The sequence below is a fragment of the Moschus berezovskii genome, chromosome 11 (assembly GCF_049115385.1).
Source record: "Moschus berezovskii isolate FMDL1 chromosome 11, NW_MosBer_1.0, whole genome shotgun sequence".
In the NCBI taxonomy this organism is placed as follows: Eukaryota; Metazoa; Chordata; class Mammalia; order Artiodactyla; family Moschidae; genus Moschus; species Moschus berezovskii.
In genome coordinates, this window is record NC_142470.1 from 3,793,815 (window position 1) to 3,816,160 (window position 22,346).

The 22,346-nt window shown below is 60.3% G+C and overlaps 1 protein-coding gene across 11 annotated transcripts in view; it reads left to right on the forward strand.

Moving 5' to 3' along the window:
• The window catches only part of RALGDS (ral guanine nucleotide dissociation stimulator), a 47,607-nt gene extending 28,701 nt beyond the window's left edge, over positions 1 to 18,906 (forward strand). For 4 of the 11 annotated variants that reach the window (XM_088841046.1, XM_055399469.2, XM_055399475.2 and 1 more), the window contains exons 2-18: positions 5,803 to 5,913; positions 7,151 to 7,344; positions 8,106 to 8,201; positions 8,893 to 9,086; positions 9,302 to 9,600; positions 10,598 to 10,813; positions 11,023 to 11,126; positions 11,585 to 11,669; positions 12,926 to 12,994; positions 13,395 to 13,481; positions 13,922 to 13,954; positions 14,267 to 14,388; positions 14,577 to 14,672; positions 14,940 to 15,141; positions 15,285 to 15,527; positions 16,770 to 16,884; positions 18,007 to 18,906. In XM_088841046.1, the coding sequence (XP_088697172.1) occupies positions 5,803 to 5,913; positions 7,151 to 7,344; positions 8,106 to 8,201; positions 8,893 to 9,086; positions 9,302 to 9,600; positions 10,598 to 10,813; positions 11,023 to 11,126; positions 11,585 to 11,669; positions 12,926 to 12,994; positions 13,395 to 13,481; positions 13,922 to 13,954; positions 14,267 to 14,388; positions 14,577 to 14,672; positions 14,940 to 15,141; positions 15,285 to 15,527; positions 16,770 to 16,884; positions 18,007 to 18,182 (2,442 nt within the window). In that variant the 3' untranslated portion in view covers positions 18,183 to 18,906. Of the gene's footprint in view, positions 1 to 5,802; positions 5,914 to 7,150; positions 7,345 to 8,102; positions 8,202 to 8,892; positions 9,087 to 9,301; positions 9,601 to 10,597; positions 10,814 to 11,022; positions 11,127 to 11,584; positions 11,670 to 12,925; positions 12,995 to 13,394; positions 13,482 to 13,921; positions 13,955 to 14,266; positions 14,389 to 14,576; positions 14,673 to 14,939; positions 15,142 to 15,284; positions 15,528 to 16,769; positions 16,885 to 18,006 lie in introns of all 11 variants that reach the window. The other 7 variants (XM_055399468.2, XM_055399477.2, XM_055399474.2 and 4 more) reach the window with 3 other exon arrangements.
• The last annotated feature ends 3,440 nt before the right edge of the window (positions 18,907 to 22,346 follow it).

Sequence of the window (22,346 nt, forward strand, 5' to 3'; positions counted from 1 at the left end):
GGGGAGCCCTGCAGGGGCGCCCAGCATGGGGGCAGGGTTTGAGGGGCTCTTGGGAGCAGGTGTGGCTCAGCATTTTCTTTGGCCCCCCCCCGCTCCCCTGGGAAGCCTTGGATGCTGGCACAGCCAGCTCTGTGGTCTCACCTGGAGGCATGATGTTGGCCTTTTGACCCTGGGGGCAGTGCCACGTAGGCCGGTCCAAACTTGGGCTCTGAAGGAAGGAGAGCTGGGCTGGAAGCCTGTTTCAGTCCCTCACAGCCCTCAACCTGCTCTTGTTCCCTGAACCTCGGTTTTCTTATCTGTAAAATGGGCCTGATGCCACTTCCTCTGTTTAGGGGTCTGGCCAGGCCCGAACAAGACAGGCAGCCTGACAAAGTGGTCCCCACCAGTGCCTGGTGCCATATCAGAGCCCTGACCAGACCCATCTCAGAGGAGAGGTGGGGGTCTGAGGGCACTGGGCCCTGGTGCAACCCCCCTCCACCTGCTGTGTGATCTGAAGAGGCCTGTCTCGTCTCTGGTCTCCCTCCAGCATCTGTCTGAGCAGGGGCTGGACTCCAGGTGGAGGCTGTGATTGGCCGGGGCAGCCATGGTCCAGGTGGAGCACAGAGGCCTGGGTGTGTCTTCATGGGACACCAGGGGCCCCGGCTGGGGTTCAGTCCTGCCCCAGCTGCCTCTTCCTGGCTCCTGACAGTGATCAGCTCTCGCCTGCAAGTCAGGAGGATTACATATGATGGGTGTGCAAGGAGCCTGGCACCCAGGAGATGCCCACAAGGGCTGGATGCTGTGGCCTGTGGTGGTGGTGTCAGCTAGCTCTGCCGGGCACTCCCCCCGCCCCGGACAGGCTCCCCTCCCCTCCGCTGCCACCAGCCAGCCCCCTTGAAGGCCTGGTCCCTGGAGGCCTGACAGTCTGGAGCCGGTCCTGAGTGGGCAAGGCCAGCCTGGGGTCTGATCCGCCCTCCCCTGGAAGCACATTTCTCTTCTAAATGCTGATAAGCAGCAAGGCTCGAGCTGGCCAGGAAGGTTCTTGGAAAGATAGGTCAGCCTCTGTGAGGCTCAGCCCAGGCCGGTCCCCAAATGCCAGTTGCTGGGGTCACTAAGCTCCCAGGTTGCCCTGCCAGCCAGGCACCTCGTGTGGTTCCCCCCATCAAGGCTGCCTCTGGGGTGCGGTACCTGGGGGCCAGGAGTGTGGCCCACCTCTATCCAGCACTGACCGCCTGCCCTCAGCAGGGTTCTGTTCGGGCCCCGGCCACCCACCTGGGGTGAGGACAGGCTGGAGGGCGAGGCCCTGTTGCACACTGGGAGGGTCGCGCACACTTGGCATTTTCGTTCCCCCTGCCTTGTTGGGCGCACGTTCTGAGAGATGAACCAGGTCCTTTGACCGTCTCCCCTGGGCCTCGGTCTCCACCTGGGTAAAAAGAGTATGCGACTTGGTCTTCAAACCCAGGAGTCTGTGTTTCGGAAGGCAGAGCAGCTGTCTCTGATGCTGATCGCTTTTCAACAAAAGGCTGAGAGGTCAGAAAGCCGCAGGCCTGGTTCCCTCCTCCTGGCACTTTTAGAATGACCTGCCATCCTCAGGTTCCCAGGGCGTCTGGCAGGTCTCCCAAGAGGTTTACCCGCCCCGTGTCCCGCGTCGACTCACCAGTAACTGCCCTCACGCCCCATTCCCGGGTGCTCTGTCCGCCCGGCGCCCAGCTGGCCATTCCCCACACTTGTCCCTTCTCGTGACCCCCAACCTCGTCCTGTTTGAGTGCTGCCACCCTTGGCCCATCTCTCAGATGGGCTCACTGAGGCTGGGGGCTGCGGGACTCAGCCAAGCTGGGAGCAGAGCCCTGCAGGAGAAACAGCACCCTGGGGCCCGGTGGGCCCTGGAGAGGGGCCTCGCGGGCCCAGGGCTGCAGGTACTGGTGAGCGGCCCGGTGAGGGCCTCAGCAGACCTCTGCGACTCAGTGGCCCTCAGCAGCAGCTCAGCAGGGTCCCAGGTCCCTGAGCAGTGAGCTTGTGCATGTGGAGGCCACCACCACCCCCTTCGCTCAGCTCGACCTGAGCGAGACCAGGTTTCTCCATGTGCAGCCCCCGCCCCCTGGGTCAGCGGGGACAGGGAGACCATGGTGTGGGTTCAAGCCTTCCTTCTCCACCTGCCTCCCGCCTCAGGCAGGTCTCCTGGGGCAGGGAGCCAGTCTGCAGCCAGAGGCTCCCATGGGTCTAGAGGCCCTGTGTGGCTCTGGTGCAGTTTTCACCAGAAATGAACAGGCGAGCAGGAGCAGAGGGGTCCCCAGGGTAGGAGAAGGGCCACCTCCCCGTGTGCAGGCACGAGCACCTTCCTGCCGGAGACGGGGGGCTGGGAAAGGCCCGGTGGCTTCCACTGGATCTAGCCTGAAATACGGGTGGGATCAGCTCCTGGCTGATCCCTGTTTTTTTCTGCCTCAAGGGGCTTGGGTCTCGGCCTTCAGTCAGCTGGGGACGCAGCCTCTTGCTGCCCATCACCCTGAGAAAGCCGATCAGGTGGTGCCCTGACATATGCCACCACCCTGGCCATTTCCTTGTCCTTGGGGGTCCGAGCTGTGCTCTGAGGGACGGGGTTGGGGGTGCTGTGGGGCACCCTGGTGCCCGTCCTGCCGGCCTCTGCTCACCAGGACCCAGCAGAATCTCACCACCCTCCCTCCAGACCCAGGTGGTTGAAGACTGGACAGCTGCCAGCCGGGTCCCACAGGGCCCCAGGGACACATCTGTGGGTGCCTGCTTGGGGTGGGACTGGAGGCGCTGTCCTCTGAGGACACAGCCGCCCTCGTGGAGTTGTTTTCCCCTGCTTCCCAGGTGGCTCAGCGGTAAAGAATCTGCCTGCAGTGCAGGAGAGGCAGGTTCAATCCCTGGGTGGGGAAAATCCCCTGGAGAGGGAAGTGGCAACCCACTCCAGTATTCTTGCCTGGAAAAGTCCACGAACAGAGGAGCCTGGTGGGCTACAGTCTACAGGGTCACAAAGAGACACGACCGAGCGACGAACACTTTCAGTTTTTTTCAAGAGCTCGGAGTTTTTTTCAAGAGCTCGGGCAACTCTATGGACACCTTCCCTCAGGGCATCTGCTGTTTGCTTGCCTGCTCCATCCCTCTGCGGCCCCCCAGCCCCAGCCGGAGCATCAGACGGGGGGGGGGGGGGGGGGGGGGCAGGGGGCATGGGGGGGGTTGGTACCGCCTACACGGGCTCCCAGTTCCCACGTTCCCTGTTCCCTGGTGAGCTGTCTGCTCTGCTAACAGGATGGATCACCTGCTGGGGCCAGGGCCCTGCCCTTCCTGCCCCAGAGGGTCCCGTAGGCAAATGCTGTTGGCCACTCTTCTTCTCTGGCCCTGGAAGCGCAGTGGGAGCGGGCAGCCGATGCCCCGCTTGACCGCTTGCTTTGTGCCCAGGCCCCGGCAGCGCTCTTGGGAGCCCGCTCGGTAGTTGGTTTCAATGGCGCCTGCTCTCTGCGCTGCTTGGACGATCTGGTGTTTTCTTTTCCTGCTGCTGCTGTGAAGGGACCCTGGGTGACAGGGTGGGCGGGCTCCGCGGGGCTGGTGCAGCTCCCCATCTGTGCGACGGGGCGGTGACCCCCCTTCCTGGCGTAGCCTGTGCAGCTCTCAGCGTCCTGCCCTGCCCCCACCCGGCCGGCGGGAGGGGGCCCCTCGGCTGGGGGCAGGGCTGGAGGATTACATGGATCCCGGGCAGGGCCAGCCAGCTGCTCGGCTGCCTGCGAGGCCCGTGGCTCACTCACTGCAGAGCCGCAGTTTAGACCCGCCTGGGGAACGGTGAGGCCTCCCCGGGGGTCGGCTTGGCCAGGGGGCGCTTCCATCCAGTGGGCCCTGTTGGAGCCCCTCTGGGAGCCGGGTGGGCACCCTCTGGGTTCAAGTCCAGTGCCCTCTGGTAGGCACATCTGGTGACTGCCGGCGATTTGCATGCTCAGGACACTGTCTGACTCCCAGCTGGAACAGAAGTGTCTGGAATCCCCGGGGGAGAGACAGGCCTTTCCAGGGTGGGTGACAGCCTTTGTGGGAGGCAGTTTCGGACCCCCCCCAAGAGCCCCAGAGGAGACGCAGAGGTGGATGGACAGGGCCCTGGCCTGGCAGGTGGATGGCAGGCCCCTGACGTCACCCAGCACTGTGGCCTCCTCTAGGCGGGGGAGGGATGTGTGAGGCCGGGGAGGACACTAAGCATCTGTTTGGGGTTTTCTGCTTCAGGACAGGGGATTTCTCCTCCGGATGGCAGGGCTGGACCTCCCCAAACGTGGGCTGTGGGGGTGTGCAGAGTGGGAGGGAGCGCTTGGGCTGGGGGAACCTCCGCCTATGGGTTCCCTGCTGACTTCCCAGAAACGCCTGGCTCTCTCTCTGGAGGAGGAGAAGGGTCAGGAGCCCCGGCGTGTTGCCCTGGCTTTCCCGTTGGTATGATGCCCGGAGTGGGCGGGTGGCCTCAGGTCAGAGGAAGTGGATTTCCGGAGGATGGCTCTCCAGGCCTCCTGGAACCCTCCCAGAGCCCTGGAGGTGGGAGGTGAGAGGCCCAGCCACCCGCCTGCCTCAGCCCTGAGCCTAGCGGTGCTGATATCCAGGGAACAGGACCCTGGGTACCTGCTTCCTACCCAGGGCCCCAGCTGAGGCAGCGGGCTTTAGAGAAGGGCTGTTGGCGGGGCCCAGGCTGAGTCAGCACTTTCACTGGGCCTTCTCTGAGCTCCACGCCCACCCCGAGCGGGGCTAGTGACCTGTGATCCCAGCTACCGGCATTGACCTTGTGACTGATGGCCCCGTGTCAGCGAGCACCTCCCCGCTCCTTCCTAAACTCGCAGAGTTCTGTCTCTTTACTCCTAGCCGCCCTCACCCACTTCAAGCTCACCTCATCCCCTGGTCAGGAGCAGTGGGAGAGGAGACAGCGTGGACCCCCCAGCAATGGCCAAGGCCTCGATCAGGCCTTCGTGAAGCCCCACCTCCCCGCCCCCCCCCCCCACCGCCCAAAAGCCTGTCTGCCCCGCGGGAGGGGTGGCTACCTTTTAAAACAAGGGCCTCTCTGCCTGGGGTCCAGGAGCTGCCAGATGACCCCCCCCCGACTCCTGGCCCAGGACAGGTCCTGTGGTTTGGGGCTCTGTGGAAGCCCGGGCACCAGCCCGGTTGCCAGCAGCGTCCCCCTTCTCGTGCTCTGCCCTTGCACATGGTGACAGTCAGGGAACTGGGAACTCCTTGATTGCCCAAGAGGCACGAGGCCACGAATGAGCAGAAGGGGAAGGAAGCGCCTCGGTTTGTGGCCATCAAGGATGCCCACACCTGCCGCAGAGCCAGGGTGCTGACTCCAGGGTGGGGGTCACTTGTGGAGCGGGGCTTCTGGGGAGGGACCAGAGCCCCCAGGGGCAGTTGGCCGAGTCAGGGCCTTGGTTCCCGGGTCTGCCGTTTATTTGCCCACAGCGGTTTGCCCATGGACGGGTGGTCCCTCCCAGCTCCCTCCGCTGCCGTGTACTCACCTGTGGAATGACCGGGAACTGTTCTTGTCTTGGGGCGGGGGCGCCCGGGGCTGGAGCAGGCTGCAGTTGGAACCTTGGTGGGTGCGTCTTGTCCACAGCCGCTGTGGCCGGCGGGGTGAGGACGCTGGGGCTGAGGGCAGTGCCGGCAGCCCCAAGGGCAGTCCCCAGCCCTCCTGCTGTGATCCTGTTCCATTCTGGACCGGAGGCCCCTGTGGCCACCCCCATTTGCCTCATCCAGGGCCAGAAGGTGGCACGGGGGTGTCCCCCTCCATCGCCACACAGCCAGGCGGCCCTGACACACCCGCCCGGCGGCCGGGCGCTGTCTTTGCAGAGCTCCACGCAGGAGATCGGCGAGGAGCTGGTCAACGGGGTCATCTACTCCATCTCCCTGCGCAAAGTCCAAGTGCATCACGGCGCCAACAAGGGCCAGCGCTGGCTCGGGGTGAGTGCGGGAGGGCCCGGGGCTCCCTGCCGGGCCTGCCCAAAGGCCCCTCGGCCTGCTCCCACAGCGCAGTCCACAGTTCACTGCTCTCTTATTTGTGTGAAACATCAAAAAGACGCTTTCATGCTCTCCCTGCATGTTAGGCCGGGATTGTAGGGTAAGCGAGTTAGAGAAGGCGAGGTTCAGAAAAGGAATGAGCGCAGCAGTTTATCGGAACGGATCGCCTTTAATGAGGTAAGAAGGGGAAGCAGTGAGATTAGTGAGCTCATGCACTAACCCAAGAAAAGAGTGAGTAAATATAGGCATATATACATATGTGGAAACATACTGTCTTAAGGGGGCCTGTTCTCCAAGATTGTTACCCTACGGGGATTATTTATGCATTTTGCCCCAGTTGCTTTTTTTCCTTTTTCTCTTTTTCTATTGTGGATAAGCGGTAGGTGTTCCCATCTATTTATTTGCCTTATTGTTTGGCCACACTACGCAGCAGGCATGCATGATCTGAGGTCCCCAATGGGGTGGGTTGGTTCTGTGCCTCCTGCATTGGAAACGTGGAGTCTTAACCAGTGGACCGCCAGGGAAGGCCCCGCCCGGCACTGTCACGGGGGCCATCAGCCTGACCGCCCTTCCACACCTCTCCAAGCTTACATCGTTTTACTTACTGGGGCCTTAAAAAAAAAAAAAAAGTCCCAAACGGCTCAGGCTACTGTATGTGGCTCTCCACAATCGCTGTGATGGAGCCCAGCCCCACAACCCCTCCAGGTCAGAGCAGGGGCCTGACAGATGCACAACCTTTCAGAAGAGAGGCTGGTTGCCACCATGACTCAGGCTTTCACTGCCCGGGACTTGGGCCAAGTTCTTTTCTGCGGCCGTTTCGCTAGTGCTGCCCTGACAGCCTCTGTGTCCGGACATACTGCTCCCGGTACCCGGGGACAAGCCTTTGTTTTCTCATCTCTAAAATGGGTCTGTCCTGCCAGAGCTCATGGGGATGATGCTCTTCATATTGACGAGCTACGACCACTACTCAGCTAATAAAATGACCTCAAGAAGTTGTTTTCCATCATCCCCACCTCCAGTCCGAGCTGAGACCCTTGTTCCACTCGGGACACTCACGTTCCCGTCTCCGGCCAGAGGTCACCGAGCACTTGGGGCTTCCTCTGAGCTCCAGCACCCCCCTGCCCACCCCTCGGGCCACAGTGCTGCGGCTGACCATCCATCTTCCTTTGTCTCGCCCCAGTGTGAAAATGAGTCGGCCCTGAACCTGTACGAGACCTGCAAGGTGCGGACCGTGAAGGCGGGCACGCTGGAGAAGCTGGTGGAACACCTGGTGCCCGCCTTCCGGGGCAGCGACCTCTCCTATGTCACCATCTTCCTGTGCACCTACCGCGCCTTCACCACCACCCAGCAGGTCCTGGACCTGCTGTTCAAGAGGTGAGCGCCGCACCGCCCTGCCCACCCCCTGGCTGTGTGTCTTGGGAGCATCGCTTTGCCTGCTGAGCCTGAGTCTGCTCCTGTGAAAGCAGGCTGCACGAGGCCTGACCCTGCAGCATTGGCAGGACCGTCAGGTTAGCGGCCTGCCCGGCCCTGTGGAAAGGGCTGCTGAGGGTTGGCGTGGTTTTAATTAAGATGTTCCTCCACCACGAAGGGGCTTCCCTGGTGGCTCAGACAGTAGAGAATCTGCCTGCAGTGTGGGAGACTCAGTTCAATCCCTGTGTCAGGAAGATCCCCTGGAGAAGGCAATGGCTACCTACTCCAGTATTCTTGCCTGGAGAATTCCATGGGTAGAGGAGCCTGGCGAGCTATAGTCCATGGGGTTGCAGAGCGTCAGACACGACTGAGCAACCAATGCTTTCACTCTTTCCCCCCATGAAGAAGCTCTCTGCCTCCAGCCCTTGGGCAAAGTCATCTTCCCGTTTGTAAAGGAAGTTCAGGATCCTATCTTGGGGTCCCTTCCTGGGATTAGCCAGAGCAGGGATTCGCTGGGGGCTGGCAGAGGGCCCCAGACCACTCAGGTGTCTGTAAGGTGCTGGCTGGGGTTCATTCGTTCAGCAAAGCCATATGAAGCACCTACTGTGTGCAGGCACTTTTCTGGGCTTTTGGCTTAATTCAGGGAAGGGAGCAGACAGGATCCTGCCCTCCCGGGCTTCCGTGCGAGTCAGGGGGTCAGCCAGTAACGCTGGACGTCATAGCAGGTACGGTAGATGTGACGCCCTCACGGCCTCCTCTAGATACGGGTGCATTCTTCCCTACTCCAGCGAGGACGGCGGACCCCAGGACCAACTCAAAAAGTGAGTGCACCTCGGGTCTGGTGGGAGGGTCTCCCGTCTACAGGGTGGGGTCTGGCGGGGGCTGAGGCTGGAGAGGCCTGAGCAGAACCCTGGCTCCCTCACATCTTGTGATTCCCACTGGAGGGCCCAGGTCTGGGTGCTTCTGCTGGAGGAAAGGGGTCGGAGCGCTGTGCCTAGGGTCCCGGGTCCCCAGGGAGCAGAGGGGAGGCAGGGGGCTCAGGGCTGGGTCCTGAGAGCAAGTTCAGGTGTAGGAGCCTCGTGATGGCCAGGCAGCGGGCTCTGCTTGTCCCCTCCTCCCTCCCATGTTTATCCAGCGCCTACTGTGTGCAGCGCGGCCAGGCCAGAGCAATGAACAGGGCAGGCACGGCCCTCCCTGCCCTCCTGCAGTTCCCTTTGTGGGGATCAGAGATGGGGGTGGGGGGCTAAGAATGGGGTGGGGGGCCCAGAGTTTGGGGGGACCCAGATTGGGGGGCAGACAGGAGTGAGTCAGGCTCCCCCAGGAAGGGAGAGATGGTCACCGTGGACAGAGGGCTTCCTCCAGCCGGGACTGCCCGCCCCCCCGCCCCGCTGACCAGGCCTTGGCGCCCAGATGGGCGGGTGAGCCCAGAAGCCAGGCTCCCAGGGGGTGCCAGGGAGGGCCCAGAGAAGGAAAGGCCAGGCCCTGACTCTGCTGCCACCCGCCCGCCCCCAGTGCCATCTCCTCCATCCTGGGCACCTGGCTGGACCAATACTCGGAGGACTTCTGTCAGCCCCCTGACTTCCCCTGCCTCAGGCAGCTGGTGGCTTATGTGCAGCTCAACATGCCCGGCTCTGACCTGGAGCGCCGGGCCCACCTCCTCCTGGCCCAGCTGGAGCACGCGGACCTCGGCGAGGCAGAGCCGGAGGGTGAGGAGGGCGGGGTGGATGCTGGACTCAGGGGAGCGTCCCCAAGGCAGCTGCCGGGCCAGGAGCAGAGACTGGCGTCAGAGTGCCTGCTTGGGGACCGCCGTCAGGGATGAAGTCCTGTTTTAGGCTTTGGGGCCAAGGCCTCTCTGGAAGGCAGGGGCATGCTTTCTGTCTTGGAAGGGCAAGCGTGTCGCTGACCTTTTCTTCTCTTGCAGCTCTGTCCCCAGCTCCAGTTCTAGCTCTGAAACCGGCTGCCGAGCCAGAGCCCGCACTAGGCCCAGACCTCGAGCCCACTCCGGCACTGGCCCCAGAGCCAGCCCTGATGCCAGCGCCAACGCCGCCTCCAGAGCTTGAGCCAGCTGTCTCACAAACTCTAGAGCTCGAGCCAGCTGCAGCCCCAGAGCTGGCCTGGCCTTTGCCCGTGGCTGCAGAGAATGGGCTGGGGGAGGAAAAGCCCCACCTCCTGGCATTCCCTCCTGACCTGGTGGCGGAGCAGTTCACGCTGATGGACGCAGTAAGCAACCCATCTCGGCAAGGGTGGGCATGGACACCCCTTCCCTCTGGCCTCTGCCAACCAGACTCTCTGGGCCCCGTCCAGAGCAGGTGGTGGTGGTTTAGTCGTTAACTCGTGTCTGACTCTTGTGATCCCATGGACTGTAGCCCACCAGGCTTCTCTGTCCACGGGATTTTTCCAGGCAAGGGTACTGGAGTGGGTTGCCATTTCCTTCTCCAGGGGATCTTCCCCACCCAGGAATCAAACCTGGGTTGCCTGCATTGCAGGCAGATTCTTTACGGACAGAGCTATGAGAGAAGCCCAGAGCAGGTGTCCCGCCCCAAGTTCCAGTGCCACCATTATAAACGTGTCACCTGGGCAAGGTTTCCAGCCCCAAGGCCTCGGTGGCCGTCCAGGCTATGGACCTGGGACCCTGCCCTCCACATGCATTGTCTGTGGATGACATTGGGTGGAACAGTCGGAAGTTGGGTGGGGTCTGGCCCCCTTGGGAGGGGAGAGGAGGGCTCACTGAGGTGCCACCAGCTCCACGGACCAACCCCCACCCCGGGTCTGCTGAGCAGGCCTCAGGGGCTTCTGCGTTTATTAGGCACTTGACGTGTGTTAGAGGCCAGGGCAGGAGTGGACAAAGGCTGTGGTTGTAGCACCCAGCTGAAGGTGCGTCTGCATGAGGGACAAGCCTGAGCCGTGACCTGGGGCTAAGATACCAGTGGTCTGGGCAGGCGTGAGCCTCTTCCATGCTGCGAGTCAGGATGGGCTGGTGACAAGGCCCACCTTGCTCTCTCCTGCCAGTTTCATCCTGGGTCATTGACGTGCTGGGTGCCCACAGTGAACAGGGAACAAAACCCTGAGACTTCACCCCCAAGCAGCTCCCCCTACCCCCCGCACTACCTCTCCCCCAGCTTCCTGAGCTCCAGCTCTGACCAGGGACCCCAGGGAGGTGGTGGGAGGGGAACCTGGGTGCAGCAGAGCCGGTGACCCTCCCCCTGCCCCCCCCCAGGAGCTGTTCAAGAAGGTGGTCCCCTACCACTGCCTGGGCTCCATCTGGTCCCAGCGGGACAAGAAGGGCAAGGAGCACCTGGCCCCTACTGTCCGCGCCACCGTCACCCAGTTCAACAGCGTGGCCAACTGTGTCATCACCACCTGCCTCGGGGACCGGAGCGTGTCGGCCCGCCACAGGGCCAGGGTGGTGGAGCACTGGATCGAGGTGGCCAGGGTGCGCATGCCCTCCAGGGCCCGGGGACCCATCCCTTTCCACCCCGGGATTGAGTTCAGACCTTCCCCCAGGGAGGGCGTTACTCTTGGGGCCCCAGGAGCACCTCCCAGGGCGTCAGTCTCTTCCGGGAGGGGGCTCCCCGCCAACAGGGACCGAAGCTGGAGCAGGCAAGCTGGGTCCCCCTCATGGCCTGTCCCCTTGCCACCCAGGAGTGCCGGGTCCTCAAGAACTTCTCCTCCCTCTACGCCATCCTCTCTGCCCTGCAGAGCAACTCCATCCACCGGCTGAAGAAGACGTGGGAAGAGGTCTCCAGGTAGGCAGGCCTCTCCCCGGAGGGGCTCCAAGCTGGAGCTCCAAGGGCCCTCCTGGGTTTGGAGGCTGGCCCCCAGTGAGTGAGGCTGGGACTTGCCAGAACGTGCGGCCTCCTGTGGGCGGGGTCCCCCAGGGCCCACTGGCCTTAGGCCTGCGGTTCTGCCTCGGGACTCAGTTTCCTTCTCTGCCAGGTACTGGCTTGAGCCTCACTGGAGGTTTCTCTGTGTTTACTTCACAGCCACGCAACTCCATCCACTTAATATCAGCGCAGGGCCTCTTAGTCTAATGGGCCCGGGGTGGGGGGGCCCGGGTGAGCCACAAGAGAGCCTCCCCAGGCGCGTGGAGCCCTCAGCGTACAGTGGAACCCTGTTTGAAAACCGCTGCTGTGCATATGTGTTTGCCCCCACGCCCCCCCCCACACACACACACTGTTCCCCACTGTCTCCTTCCTTCCCCCAGGGACAGCCTCCGCATCTTTCAGAAGCTGTCGGAGATTTTCTCGGACGAGAACAACTACTCCCTAAGCAGAGAGCTGCTCATCAAGGTAGAGGATGGGGCGTGGGGTGGCGGGGGCTGACGTTCCCATTGGAAGTTTCTGTGGAAACTCCTTCTGGGGTCTGTTTGGTCCATGGGCTGGTGGGTGGATGGGCACTTTGCGGACAGGAGGCCCTGGTACAGGGAGGGCGCGGGGCAGGGCTGTTGCAGAGCTCTGGGTGGGTGAGGGGTGAGATTAGAGTCCCCTGGGTCTGCGCTGGTTCCCCCCACCCCCAGGCACTCAGCTGTACCACCCCCCCACCCAGGGGTAGTTGGGATCCAGGTTGCGGGTCTCTTACCTCCCCAGCCCAGCCTGTCCCCAGGAAGCCAGGCGCTGCCGCTCCTCTGTCTGCACTCCCCTCTGAGGGCCGGGCCCCCTGCCCGCCCAGGGACCCTACTGCAGGGACTCCCAGCCCAGGGTCCCAGTGAGCCAGTCCTGGGGGCTGGGGGCTCCTCACGCTGCCCCAGGGCAGACCCTGCCAATGCATCCCGGGAACACTTCTAGGATTCTCACCACGGGACCCTTCTTGGCCATGACAAATACCCCAGATAGCTGGGGACAAGTGCAGGGGGTCCCTGCACTCACCGGGGCCCCTCCACAGAAGCTTCTGCAGAAAAGGGGAAGCAGAGTGGCAACCCCAGCTCCCCCTGTCAGAGGTGGCGCCCAGGAGACCCCTTCGGAGTGGGCAAGGGCAGAGTTCTGTGCAGGAGACATCTAGACAGGCTCCAGGCGGGTGTGGAGCCTTCAACATGGCGGATACCCCACCCCAGCCAGGACCCCCGAGTCCCTGTCCCTCTCGCCGAGGCCCACCTAGCGGGGGGCCACACACGCCCAAGCTCTGAGCCAGGACCTGGTCCCTGGAGGGCAGCGGCGGGGGGCGGGGGGTGACAGGATTCTTGCTCCCCTCTGAGTGTTTCCGAGATGAGGGAGATGGGGGTGGGCAGCACAGGTGATGGAGGTGTGACCCAAGTCCTGGGAGACCCCGAGGCGGGTGTAGTCCTCTTCCCAGGCGAGGAGACAGGCTCAGGGAGGCCAGGCTGCCGACCCACGTTCTCACCCCCGTGAAGGCTGGGTCAGGGGTGCAGTTCTAGAAGCCGGGTGTTCCCACCCCTGTGAGGGCCGGTCAGGGGTGCAATTCTAGAAGCCAGGTGTGCTGGGGTGGCTGGAGCGTTTGCACCAGTGACCAAGGCTGAGGTTGGTCTGCTGGTGATGTAAGGTGGGGGGCGGGGCAGGAGGCCTCACCAACGCTGTCCTTGGCCCTGCAGGAGGGGACCTCCAAGTTTGCCACCCTGGAGATGAACCCCAGGCGAGCCCAGAGGCGCCCGAAAGAGGCAGTGAGTTTGCTTGAGGCTGGAGGTGGCGGGGCAAGCCCCTTGAGCCCCCCTCCTGGGGCTGCATTGCTGGACATGTCTGTTAGCTAGACCCTCTCCTAGCCTTGGTGGTGTCCTGACCAGCTGGTTTCCGCCACCAGAGCAGGGATCTGGAAGAGCTGGGCTCAGTGGGGTCTGGTGGTGGGGATGGGGGTGCAGGGGCCAGAGACGTGTGATCCAGGGGATTTGCCAAATTCTAGGCTTGAGGGCGACTACAGGGACTTTGGGGTCCATGGATCCTGGGAGGGTGGTTGGGGGAAGATGACTAACGGTGCCCAGGGTACTCCAGGTGGGGGGCCTGGGTGGGGCTGGGGGAGCGGGGCCTTGGGCCTTACTCACCTGACCCCCCCACCCCATGTCACAGGGTGTCATCCAGGGCACCGTTCCCTACCTGGGCACGTTCCTCACGGACCTGGTGATGCTGGACACTGCCATGAAGGACTATCTGTATGTGAGTGCGCCCAGGGGCTGGGCTGGGCTGGGGGTCCCGAGCCCTGCACTCTCAGCAGAGGGCATGCCTCGTCTCACGAGAGCCCCTGGCCGCCCCTGTATCCGGGAGACACCTGCCTGTCTTAGCATCGGCTGACCAGAGCTTGGTGCCAGCGGGTGGGGCTCGGGGCTGCAAGGGGAGCAGGCTATAGCCCCTCCCTCAGGCGGCGGCTGTGGGCGGAGAGATGCGGGGCCCTCAAGTGAGGCACAGGTTTGCTGGGCCCTCCTGCTTGGGGTCCCAGTCTCTCCAGCAGTCCCCAGACCCAGAGCCTCGGGCCACCGCCCTAAGCCCACCCAGGTCCAGCTGTGTGCTACGCTGCCCCTGGTGTTTGTTCTGGGTAGCGCAGCCTGAGAGGGGGCGAGGGGACCCTTTCTGATGGACGCTGGCCTTCTGCTTTGCAGGGGAGACTGATCAACTTCGAGAAGAGAAGGAAGGTGAGCGGCCTCAACCTCATAGGAAGGGGGCAGGTGTTGTGGGGATGGAGGGAGGTCAGAGCCCCACCCAGTTAGAAACCCGGCTCCACTGTCCCCTTTCCTGTTACATTTTGGAGGAGAGTTGGATACAGAAACGGTGGGGAGCTTCTCCCTCTGGAGGGTGGGACCGGAAGTTGAGTCAAGAAGAGCTTCTGGGGGCTGTTTGAACCTGGCTCTGAGGACAAGATGGGAAGAGCAGACCCAGAGGCTGTCCCAGGCCCAGCATCCCCATCCCCCGGCCGTCAGCATCCCATCCTTCCCTCTGGCCCCCAGGAATTCGAAGTGATCGCCCAGATCAAGCTGCTCCAGTCGGCCTGCAACAATTACAGCATCACGCCCGAAGAGCACTTCGGGGCCTGGTTCCGGGCCATGGGGAGGCTCAGCGAGGCTGAGAGGTGAGTGTGGGCAGGGGCTCGCGGGGCGTGGCTGGGCACCCCCGAGAGCCTGTGGACTGGGGTCATGGTCAGCCTCGGGCTCTGCCACTGGTGACGGCCGGGGTGCTGGACTCTGCCTGCCGGACAGGCTCAGGGTCAGAGCCCGAGTGTGGCTTCTGGTAGCCTCACGGCCCTGCTCTGTCCTGTAGCTACACACTGTCGTGCGAGCTGGAGCCCCCCTCCGAGTCGGCCAGCAACACCCTCAAGGTCAAGAAGAACACTGCTATCGTCAAGCGCTGGAGCGAGTGAGTGCCCGGGTGGTGGGGGAAGGCTCCCTCAGGGTGAGGGAAGCTTCAAGGGGAGGTCCAGACAGCTGGCACTGGGATCGCAGCTCCTCCACTTACAGCCCTGGGATGGGGCCATCTGCCTCAGTCCTCTCGGCCTCAGTTTTTGTCTCTGTGAAATGGGTTGATGCTAAATGATCTGTTGGAGGCTGGAGCCTATGGGGTGATTGCCTGAGCACCCAGCACAGAGGGTAGGGGACAGGACAGTCAGCTAGCTCTTCTGTGCAGCCGCCAGGCCCCCAGCGCGGAGCTCAGTACCAGCGGCAGCTGCCACTCCAAGTCCTGTGACCAACTCAGGTGCGGCCCCTACCTCAGCAGCGGGGACATTGCTGACGCACTCAGCGTCCACTCGGCCGGCTCCTCCAGTTCCGACGTGGAGGAGATCAACATGAGCTTCGTCCCAGAGTCCCCCGACGGCCAGGAGAAGAAGGTGACTACCCCCCAGCCCCTACTTCCCCAACAGCCATTCCCAGCCCTCGGGTCCCAGGGCCAAGGTCCCCCGCTCCATGCTAGAAGCCCCTCCCGCACTGGACGCTGGCCCGGGGCACCCGCTGACCATGCTGTTGCCCACAGTTCTGGGAGTCGGCCTCCCAGTCGTCCCCGGAGACCTCCGGCATCAGCTCGGCCTCCAGCAGCACATCCTCCTCCTCGGCCTCTACCACACCCGTGGCCAGCACGCGCACCCACAAGCGCTCCATGTCGGGGGTCTGTGGCTACGGCTCCTCGCTGCCCCTCTACAACCAGCAGGTGGGCGACTCCTGCATCATCCGGGTGAGCCTGGACGTGGACAACGGCAACATGTACAAGAGCATCCTGGTGAGCCGGGGTCGTCGGGCCGCAGACCCACACCGACTGCCCGCACTGACCACCCGGCGTGCCGGGCACCAGGGCCATCCCTGCCCCTCCTGGAGCTGGCCTCCCAGTGGGCTGGGGAGCCGGGGGCTGCCCTGGGCCGCAGACCCGCACTGACCACCCACCCTGCTGGGCGCCATGGCCATCCCTGCCCCTCCTGGAGCTGCCCTCCCAGTGGGCTGGGGAGGATGGAGGGCCAACCAGATACAGGATTAAAGAGGCCAGTGCTGATCCCTGATGCTGAGCAGTGCTGGGGGCGATGGACCAGGGGTTTCAGCAGCAGCAGGGCAGGGCCTCCCTGATAAAGGGTCTGAGTTGGGGCGTGTGCCTGAGGCTTGGGGGGAGCAGCAGAGGCCCTGGGTGTCAAGGGACTAGTCAGGGGGTCAGGGGAGTGCCAGGGGCCTGGACCTGGGGGGAGGGAGGTAGGAGCCCCTGTAAGCTGGAGCAGAGAAGGACCAGCAGTGACCCCCCCATCTCCCTGGGGGATGGGCAGGGAGGCCGGTTAGGAGGCTGCTGGGGCTGCACCAGGCTGGTGGCCGGCAGTCTCAGACACTGGATATAATTTGAAGTTCTGACATCTAGCCAGCGGAAGTTGCCCACAAACGCTGTGTGTACTGGGGGAGGGTCACTGGGGGGACTCAGTCTCTAGAACTCAGGCTGCTGATGAGCCATTTTCACACCCTACCCCCTGACCATGACCCTTCTATCCACCCCTGTCACCTCTGTGACCCTGCGTCCAGGGCCTGCCTGTGATCTGGCCCTCGGGATCGAGGCAGCAGGGGTCCACGCTGTCCACTGCTACAGCCTCCAGGCCATGCAGGCCTGGCACAGAGGCAGCCACTGGGCATCCAGCCAGCTCCTCCTCTCTCCCCTCCAGGGCGGGACTAGATGCTATCTCTACCCAGACCACATGGATACCATTGACCTGGGTGGGCGGGGTTGAGGGGAGCAGCCCCCCAGGGGCAGGCGGTTTCGCTCGGTGGTGTGGCAGGAGGGGGCAGGCTTGCAGGAGATGGGGGGTGAGAGTGATTGGGGAAGACCCCTCGTCATTGCATGGAGGCCCCCCAGATGGGCAGGAGAAGCTCGTGTGACCCGCACGGACCCAGCACCCGGCCAGAGGCTGTGAGCCATGCTCACTGCACTGAGACAGCGCTGAGGGCCCACCCCAGACTGCCGCCCTGACGGCCCATCCCCTGCTCTGTCCAGGTGACCAGCCAAGACAAAGCTCCAGCTGTAATCCGCAAGGCCATGGACAAACACAACCTGGATGAGGATGAGCCCGAAGACTATGAGCTGGTGCAGGTTATTTCAGATGATCGGAGTGAGTCGGGGCCAGCCGGGTGGGTGTTGGAGCAGGGGAGAAGCTGGGGGGGTCACCACGGATTATATGCTCACGTATATACGCACGCCATCAGCGCACCGGAACTGCAAATATTCACATCACTCTTACCCGCTTTCCCATGAACTGATCACCCACAGACAGCCATTACCCAGACAGTTACAATGACCCCTACAGTCCCTAGAAAGTGTTATTAGATGTTCAGTCGTGTCTGACTGTTTGCGACCCTGTGGACTGTAGCCTGCCAGGCTCCTCTGACCCTGGAATTCTCTAGGCAAGAATGCTGGAGTGAGTAGCCTTTCGCTTCTCCAGGGCATCTTCCTGACCGAGGGATCGAATCTGGGTCTCCTGCATTGCAGGTGGATTCTTTACCATCTGAGCTACAGTCCCTGGAAGTTATTTTCTAAATCCTCTCTCACCTTCTTGCACCATTTTAGATAAAGTGAACAGGGTGGGTGGGACTCACCCATCTTACAGAAAAGGAAGACTGAGGCCTAGCCAGGTTAACGGCCAGAGTAAGAACCACACCACGGAGCCCAGAGCACACATTCCAGCCCAGCTGTGGGGAATAGCCGGCTCAAGGCAGAGGAGAGGGTGGGAAGCAGAGCCAAGAGCAGCTGCCTGCTGAGATCCTGGCGCCCAGGGGGCGTGGAGGCCTCCCTGAAACCCTGCTCTGGGCCAGGGGTAAACCCTGCCCTTCACAGAACCCCAGAGCCCTTGTCCTAAGTTGGATGGCTTTCAGAGGAGGTGGTCTGGGCTCTGGAAAACGTACTCCACCTGGAGAATCCTGTTCACTGGAGGCAGCGGGGGAAAGGACAGGGCGACCCTTTGCCAACCGCAGGCTGAGGTGGGGCTCTCTGGAGTCAGAGCCTGTTTTTAAACAAGAGCCGTTGGTTTCCGTCAGCGCCTCAGTAAAACGTCCCAGGCAGGTGTCATTAAGAGGGGTCCTTGGTGGCCCTGGAGTTCCATTGGGGTGCCTCATGTCTCTGGATCAGGCCTGCCCTCGGGCAGGGGCAATCAGAGCCCCTGACTGGGGTTCTCAAGTGGTGTGCTGTGCTGTGGGGTCCTGTAAGCCCAGCTGACCCTCTGCCCCTTCCTGACCAGAGCTGAAGATCCCTGACAACGCCAACGTGTTCTACGCCATGAACTCTACTGCCAACTATGACTTTGTCCTAAAGAAACGGACCTTCACCAAGGGGACGAAGGTCAGGCATGGAGCCAGCTCGACTCTCCCCCGCATGAAGCAGAAGGGACTCAAGATTGCCAAGGGCATCTTCTGACCGGTCCTTAGCTGCCAGCCACAGAGCCGCCCTTTCCAGGGTCTGGCTCGCCAGGCAACTCAGCCCTTACAGACTTTGGTGAGCCAGGCCAGGCGGACACCTCTGCCCGACCCGCCCAGCCCAGGCCACCCCCAGACTCCAGTTTCACCCCGACCCTCCCCTGCGGCCGGGATTGACGCCTGCCTACCTACGGGCTGACCTGGCCTCCTGTGGAGCACTCGCTGCCTTAGGTGCCTTCTGCTGTCTGGAACCAGAGGACTAGCTGAACCTTTGCCAAGGAGCGCGGCCAGTGGGCACGGAGCCCTGCCTGCCGCCGGGCCCGGCGCCCCCGTACACCTCCCGCACACCCTCGCAGGTGTGGACCACTGCCACCTGTGCCCGTGGGCACCCCCAGGGCACCCACTTCTCCACCAGGTCTCACCACTGCAGTCCTCTCCTCCCACCACTCTGGCCTTGTCTCAGGCTGCACCAAAGATTCCATCATCAGGGCCCGCCGAAGGTGAGGGAGTCTCACCCACTACCCACTCCAGCCCTCCCCCGGGAGAGGAGAGAGAGAGAGACTGCCTTCACGGACCAGACTCTAACTGGTGAGTGAGGATGGTCTCGGCTGAGTCTCACTGATGTCGGATCTCCTGACCCTGCCAGTGCTGTTCACTGCTGCATCCTGGGCTTAACGAGACCACACAAGACGGGGGTTAGTGGGAAAAGGAGGGATTGGGGGGGGGGGAGGGGGACTGAATATTTGTATAAAAGGTGAAAAAAAAATGTTTACCAGTTGGGGAGGGGCAATATTTATTTGTTGTAAATAGCAAATGCTAGACTTGAATCTTATATTAAAATCCTGTTTCTACTATAGCCTGAGAGTTGTGGTAAATCTGTTCTTTTCAGGGCCCGTGCTCATTTAAATGAGACACAGACTCTCACATTCTGTGCTCAGGTAGGAAATGCGGCAGGGCTATTGGTTTATTTGGGGCAGGGAAAGCAAGAAGGGCCGGCCAGCCTTCTTGGGCTCTCTTTAAGAAACACACGCTCACCTTTCACAGACCGCATATTCACTTCAATGTCATCACACTGGGCCACACGCTGAGACGGCTCCTCAGAACCCCTGGCGTTTGAATTTGGAAGTGGTTTTACGTGGCATAGTGACAACCTATGAAATTCCAGTGTTTAAAAAAATAACATTTTGATGGCTTGGAAGGTGAAGAATCTGCCTGCAGCGCAGGAACCACAGGAGATGCAAGTTCGATCCCTGGGTTGGGAAGATCCCCGGGTGTAGGAAATGACAACCCACTCCAGTCCTCTCCCCTGAAAAAATTCTATGGACAGAGGAACCCGGAGGGCCGCAGTCCACGGGGTTGCAAAGAGCCAGAAGCGACAGCATGCCAGAAGGTGATGGTGTGGGGCGCAGTCTCCACGGAAACGATTAAGCTGGGGGGAAAGCTGTCAGAATCACCAGTTTGGGGCTCAGGAATGTTATCAGACACAACACCCAGGAGAGTGCTTGAAGAAAGGTGATGCTGCTGAACTTCAGCTGTTCTGGAACTCTGCGCCAGGTCACACCCACTGACCCCCTGAGACAAGGGGCGGAAGATGCAGTGACTACTCACAGCAAGGAGTACAGGTCTTGCAAAAACAGTTCGGGAAAGTGACCGCAGAAATGGAAAACAGCAGCCCTCAGGCAACAAATGCAAATCCCGAGGAGGGGGAGAATCTGATTTCCAGAGCTGCCATGTTATAGTACTCAACATCCAGTTCTCAACAAATCGCAGACCATATCAAGAAACCGAAAACAGGGATTGTTCACAGGAAAAAAGGAATTTGTCAGAAAGTGTACCTGGGGAGGCTCAGAGATTAATCACAGACATTAAGTGAACTGTCTTAAATATGCTTAGCTGAAAGGAACCGTGGACCAGAAGCTGAAGGAAATCAAGAGGACAGTGCAAGAGTTTTTGCAGGTGATTTAGTAAAAAGGGATTGTAGGGATTTAGTAAAAAGGTGGAAATGATAGGGGCTTCCTTCCCTGGTGGTACAGTGGATGAGAGTCCGCCTGCCAAGGCCAGGGACATGGGTTTGATCCCTGACCCCGGAAGATCCCATGTGCTGTGGAGCAGCCAAGTTCACGTGCCACAACTACTGAGGCCACGCTCTCGAGCCCACAAGTTGCAACCACAGAGCCTGTGCTGCTGCTGCTGAAACCCACACACCTGGAGTCTGTGCTCGGCAACAGGGGCAGCCTCCGCAGTGGGCAGCCCGAGCCCCGCGGCTGACAGGAGCCCCTGCTCGCCACAACTAGAGAAAAGCCCAAGCAAGCAATGAAGGCCCAGCGCAGCCAAAAATTAAATACGTAAAATTTTAAGAAAAGGTAGAAATTCCAGAAAGAAACCAGATGGAGATTCTGGAGCTGAAAAGTACAGTAACTTAAGTGAAAAGCTCACTAGAGGGGTTCACTGGCAGATTTGAGCAGGCAGAAGAAAGAATCCGTGAACTTGAAGTTATCAACTCATTGACCAGAGAAGTATTCATGTATTTTTTGTTACCCAAATGTTATTGACCAGAGACATTTCAGTATGCACTTACATGACAAATCGCCGGCCACGGGTGTTCATTTTGGCAAAAACCCCCTGGTCAGTAATGTGTTACAGTAATTGAAATTATTCTGTCTGAGGAGCAGAAAGGAGAAAGAAGGAGGAAAATTGAACGGACTCAAGGGACTTTGGCAACACCATCGAATGTAACAACATATGCGTAATGAAAGTCCCAGAAAAAGAGATTATTTGAAGAAATAATGGCTGAAAACACCTCAGATTTAATGAAAGACGTAAATCTACACATTAAGAAGCTCAGTGAACTCCAAGCAAGGTGAACTCAGAGCCACGCAAAGCACATCACAACACAGTTGTTGAAAGACAAAGAGGAGACCTTGGAAGCAGCGGGAAAGAAAACCGTCCTGTGGAAGGGCTGTCCCCAAAAGGGGCGACAGCTGGGTTTTTTTCATCAGAAGCCATGGCAACCAGGTGGCAGTGAAATAACATATTTCAAATGTTGAAAGAAAAAGAATTCTATATCCAGTAAACTATCCTTTAAGGTTGAAAGGAAATCAAGATGTTGCCAGATAAACAAAGTTAAGAGAGTCTGTTATGAATAGTCTTGCCTACAAGAAATTCTGAAGGGAGTCCTTTAAGCCAAATGAAAAAGCCCTAGATGGTAACTCAAAGCCTTGTGAAAAAGTAAAGAACACTGGGAGAAGTAACGAATTGATCATTCTAATAGGCTATATTGTTGCACTTTTGTTTGTGCCTTTTTTCCCCCGTGTGACTTAAAATGCAAATTCAGGGACTTTCCTGGTGGTCCAGTGGTTAAGACTCCATGCTCCCAATGAAGGGGGTCCCGGTTTGATCCAGGGAGTTAGCTCTCACACGTCTCAAGGGAAGATCAAAGATTCTGAGGGCTGCAGCCAAGACCTGGCACAGCCAAAGAAACAAATATTTTTTAAAAAAGAAAGAAAATGCCTTGAGACAAATGAAAACAAGAGCAAAGCATAACAAAACTTACAGGGTACAGAAAAGCAGTGCAAAGAGGGAATTTTATCGCTTTCCACACCTACGTTAAAAGATGAGACTTCAAATCAGTAACCCGACTATACACTCAAAGAATTAGCAAAAGAGCAAGCTGAATTCCAAGCTAACTGAGGACGAAAGTGATACAGATGGCAGTGGAGAGAAACGAAACAGCCCAGGAAAACAGAGAAACGTCGACGACACCAAACCTCGGTTCTTCAGGGGAAATATTGACAAAATTGGCACTCACATTACTACCATCTGAAATGAAAGTGGGGACATCGTCACCGACTTTACAGAGATAAGGATTATAAGAGAATGCTAGGACTTGCCTGGCAGTCCAGTGGTTGAAAATCTGCCTGCCGATGCCGGGGACGTAGGTTCGATCCTTGGTCCAGGAAGAGCCCACATGCCGCAGGGCAACTTAAGTTTTTGTGCCCCACAGCTGCTGAGCCTGAGCTCCAGAGCACACAAGCCGCAACTTCGGAGCCCACGTGCTGCAACTGCTGAAGCCCGGTGTGCCTGGAGCCTGAGTTCCGCAACAAGAGAAGACACCGAATGGGAACCCTCGCGCCACAGCTGGAGAGCAGCCCCGGCGCTCTGCTAC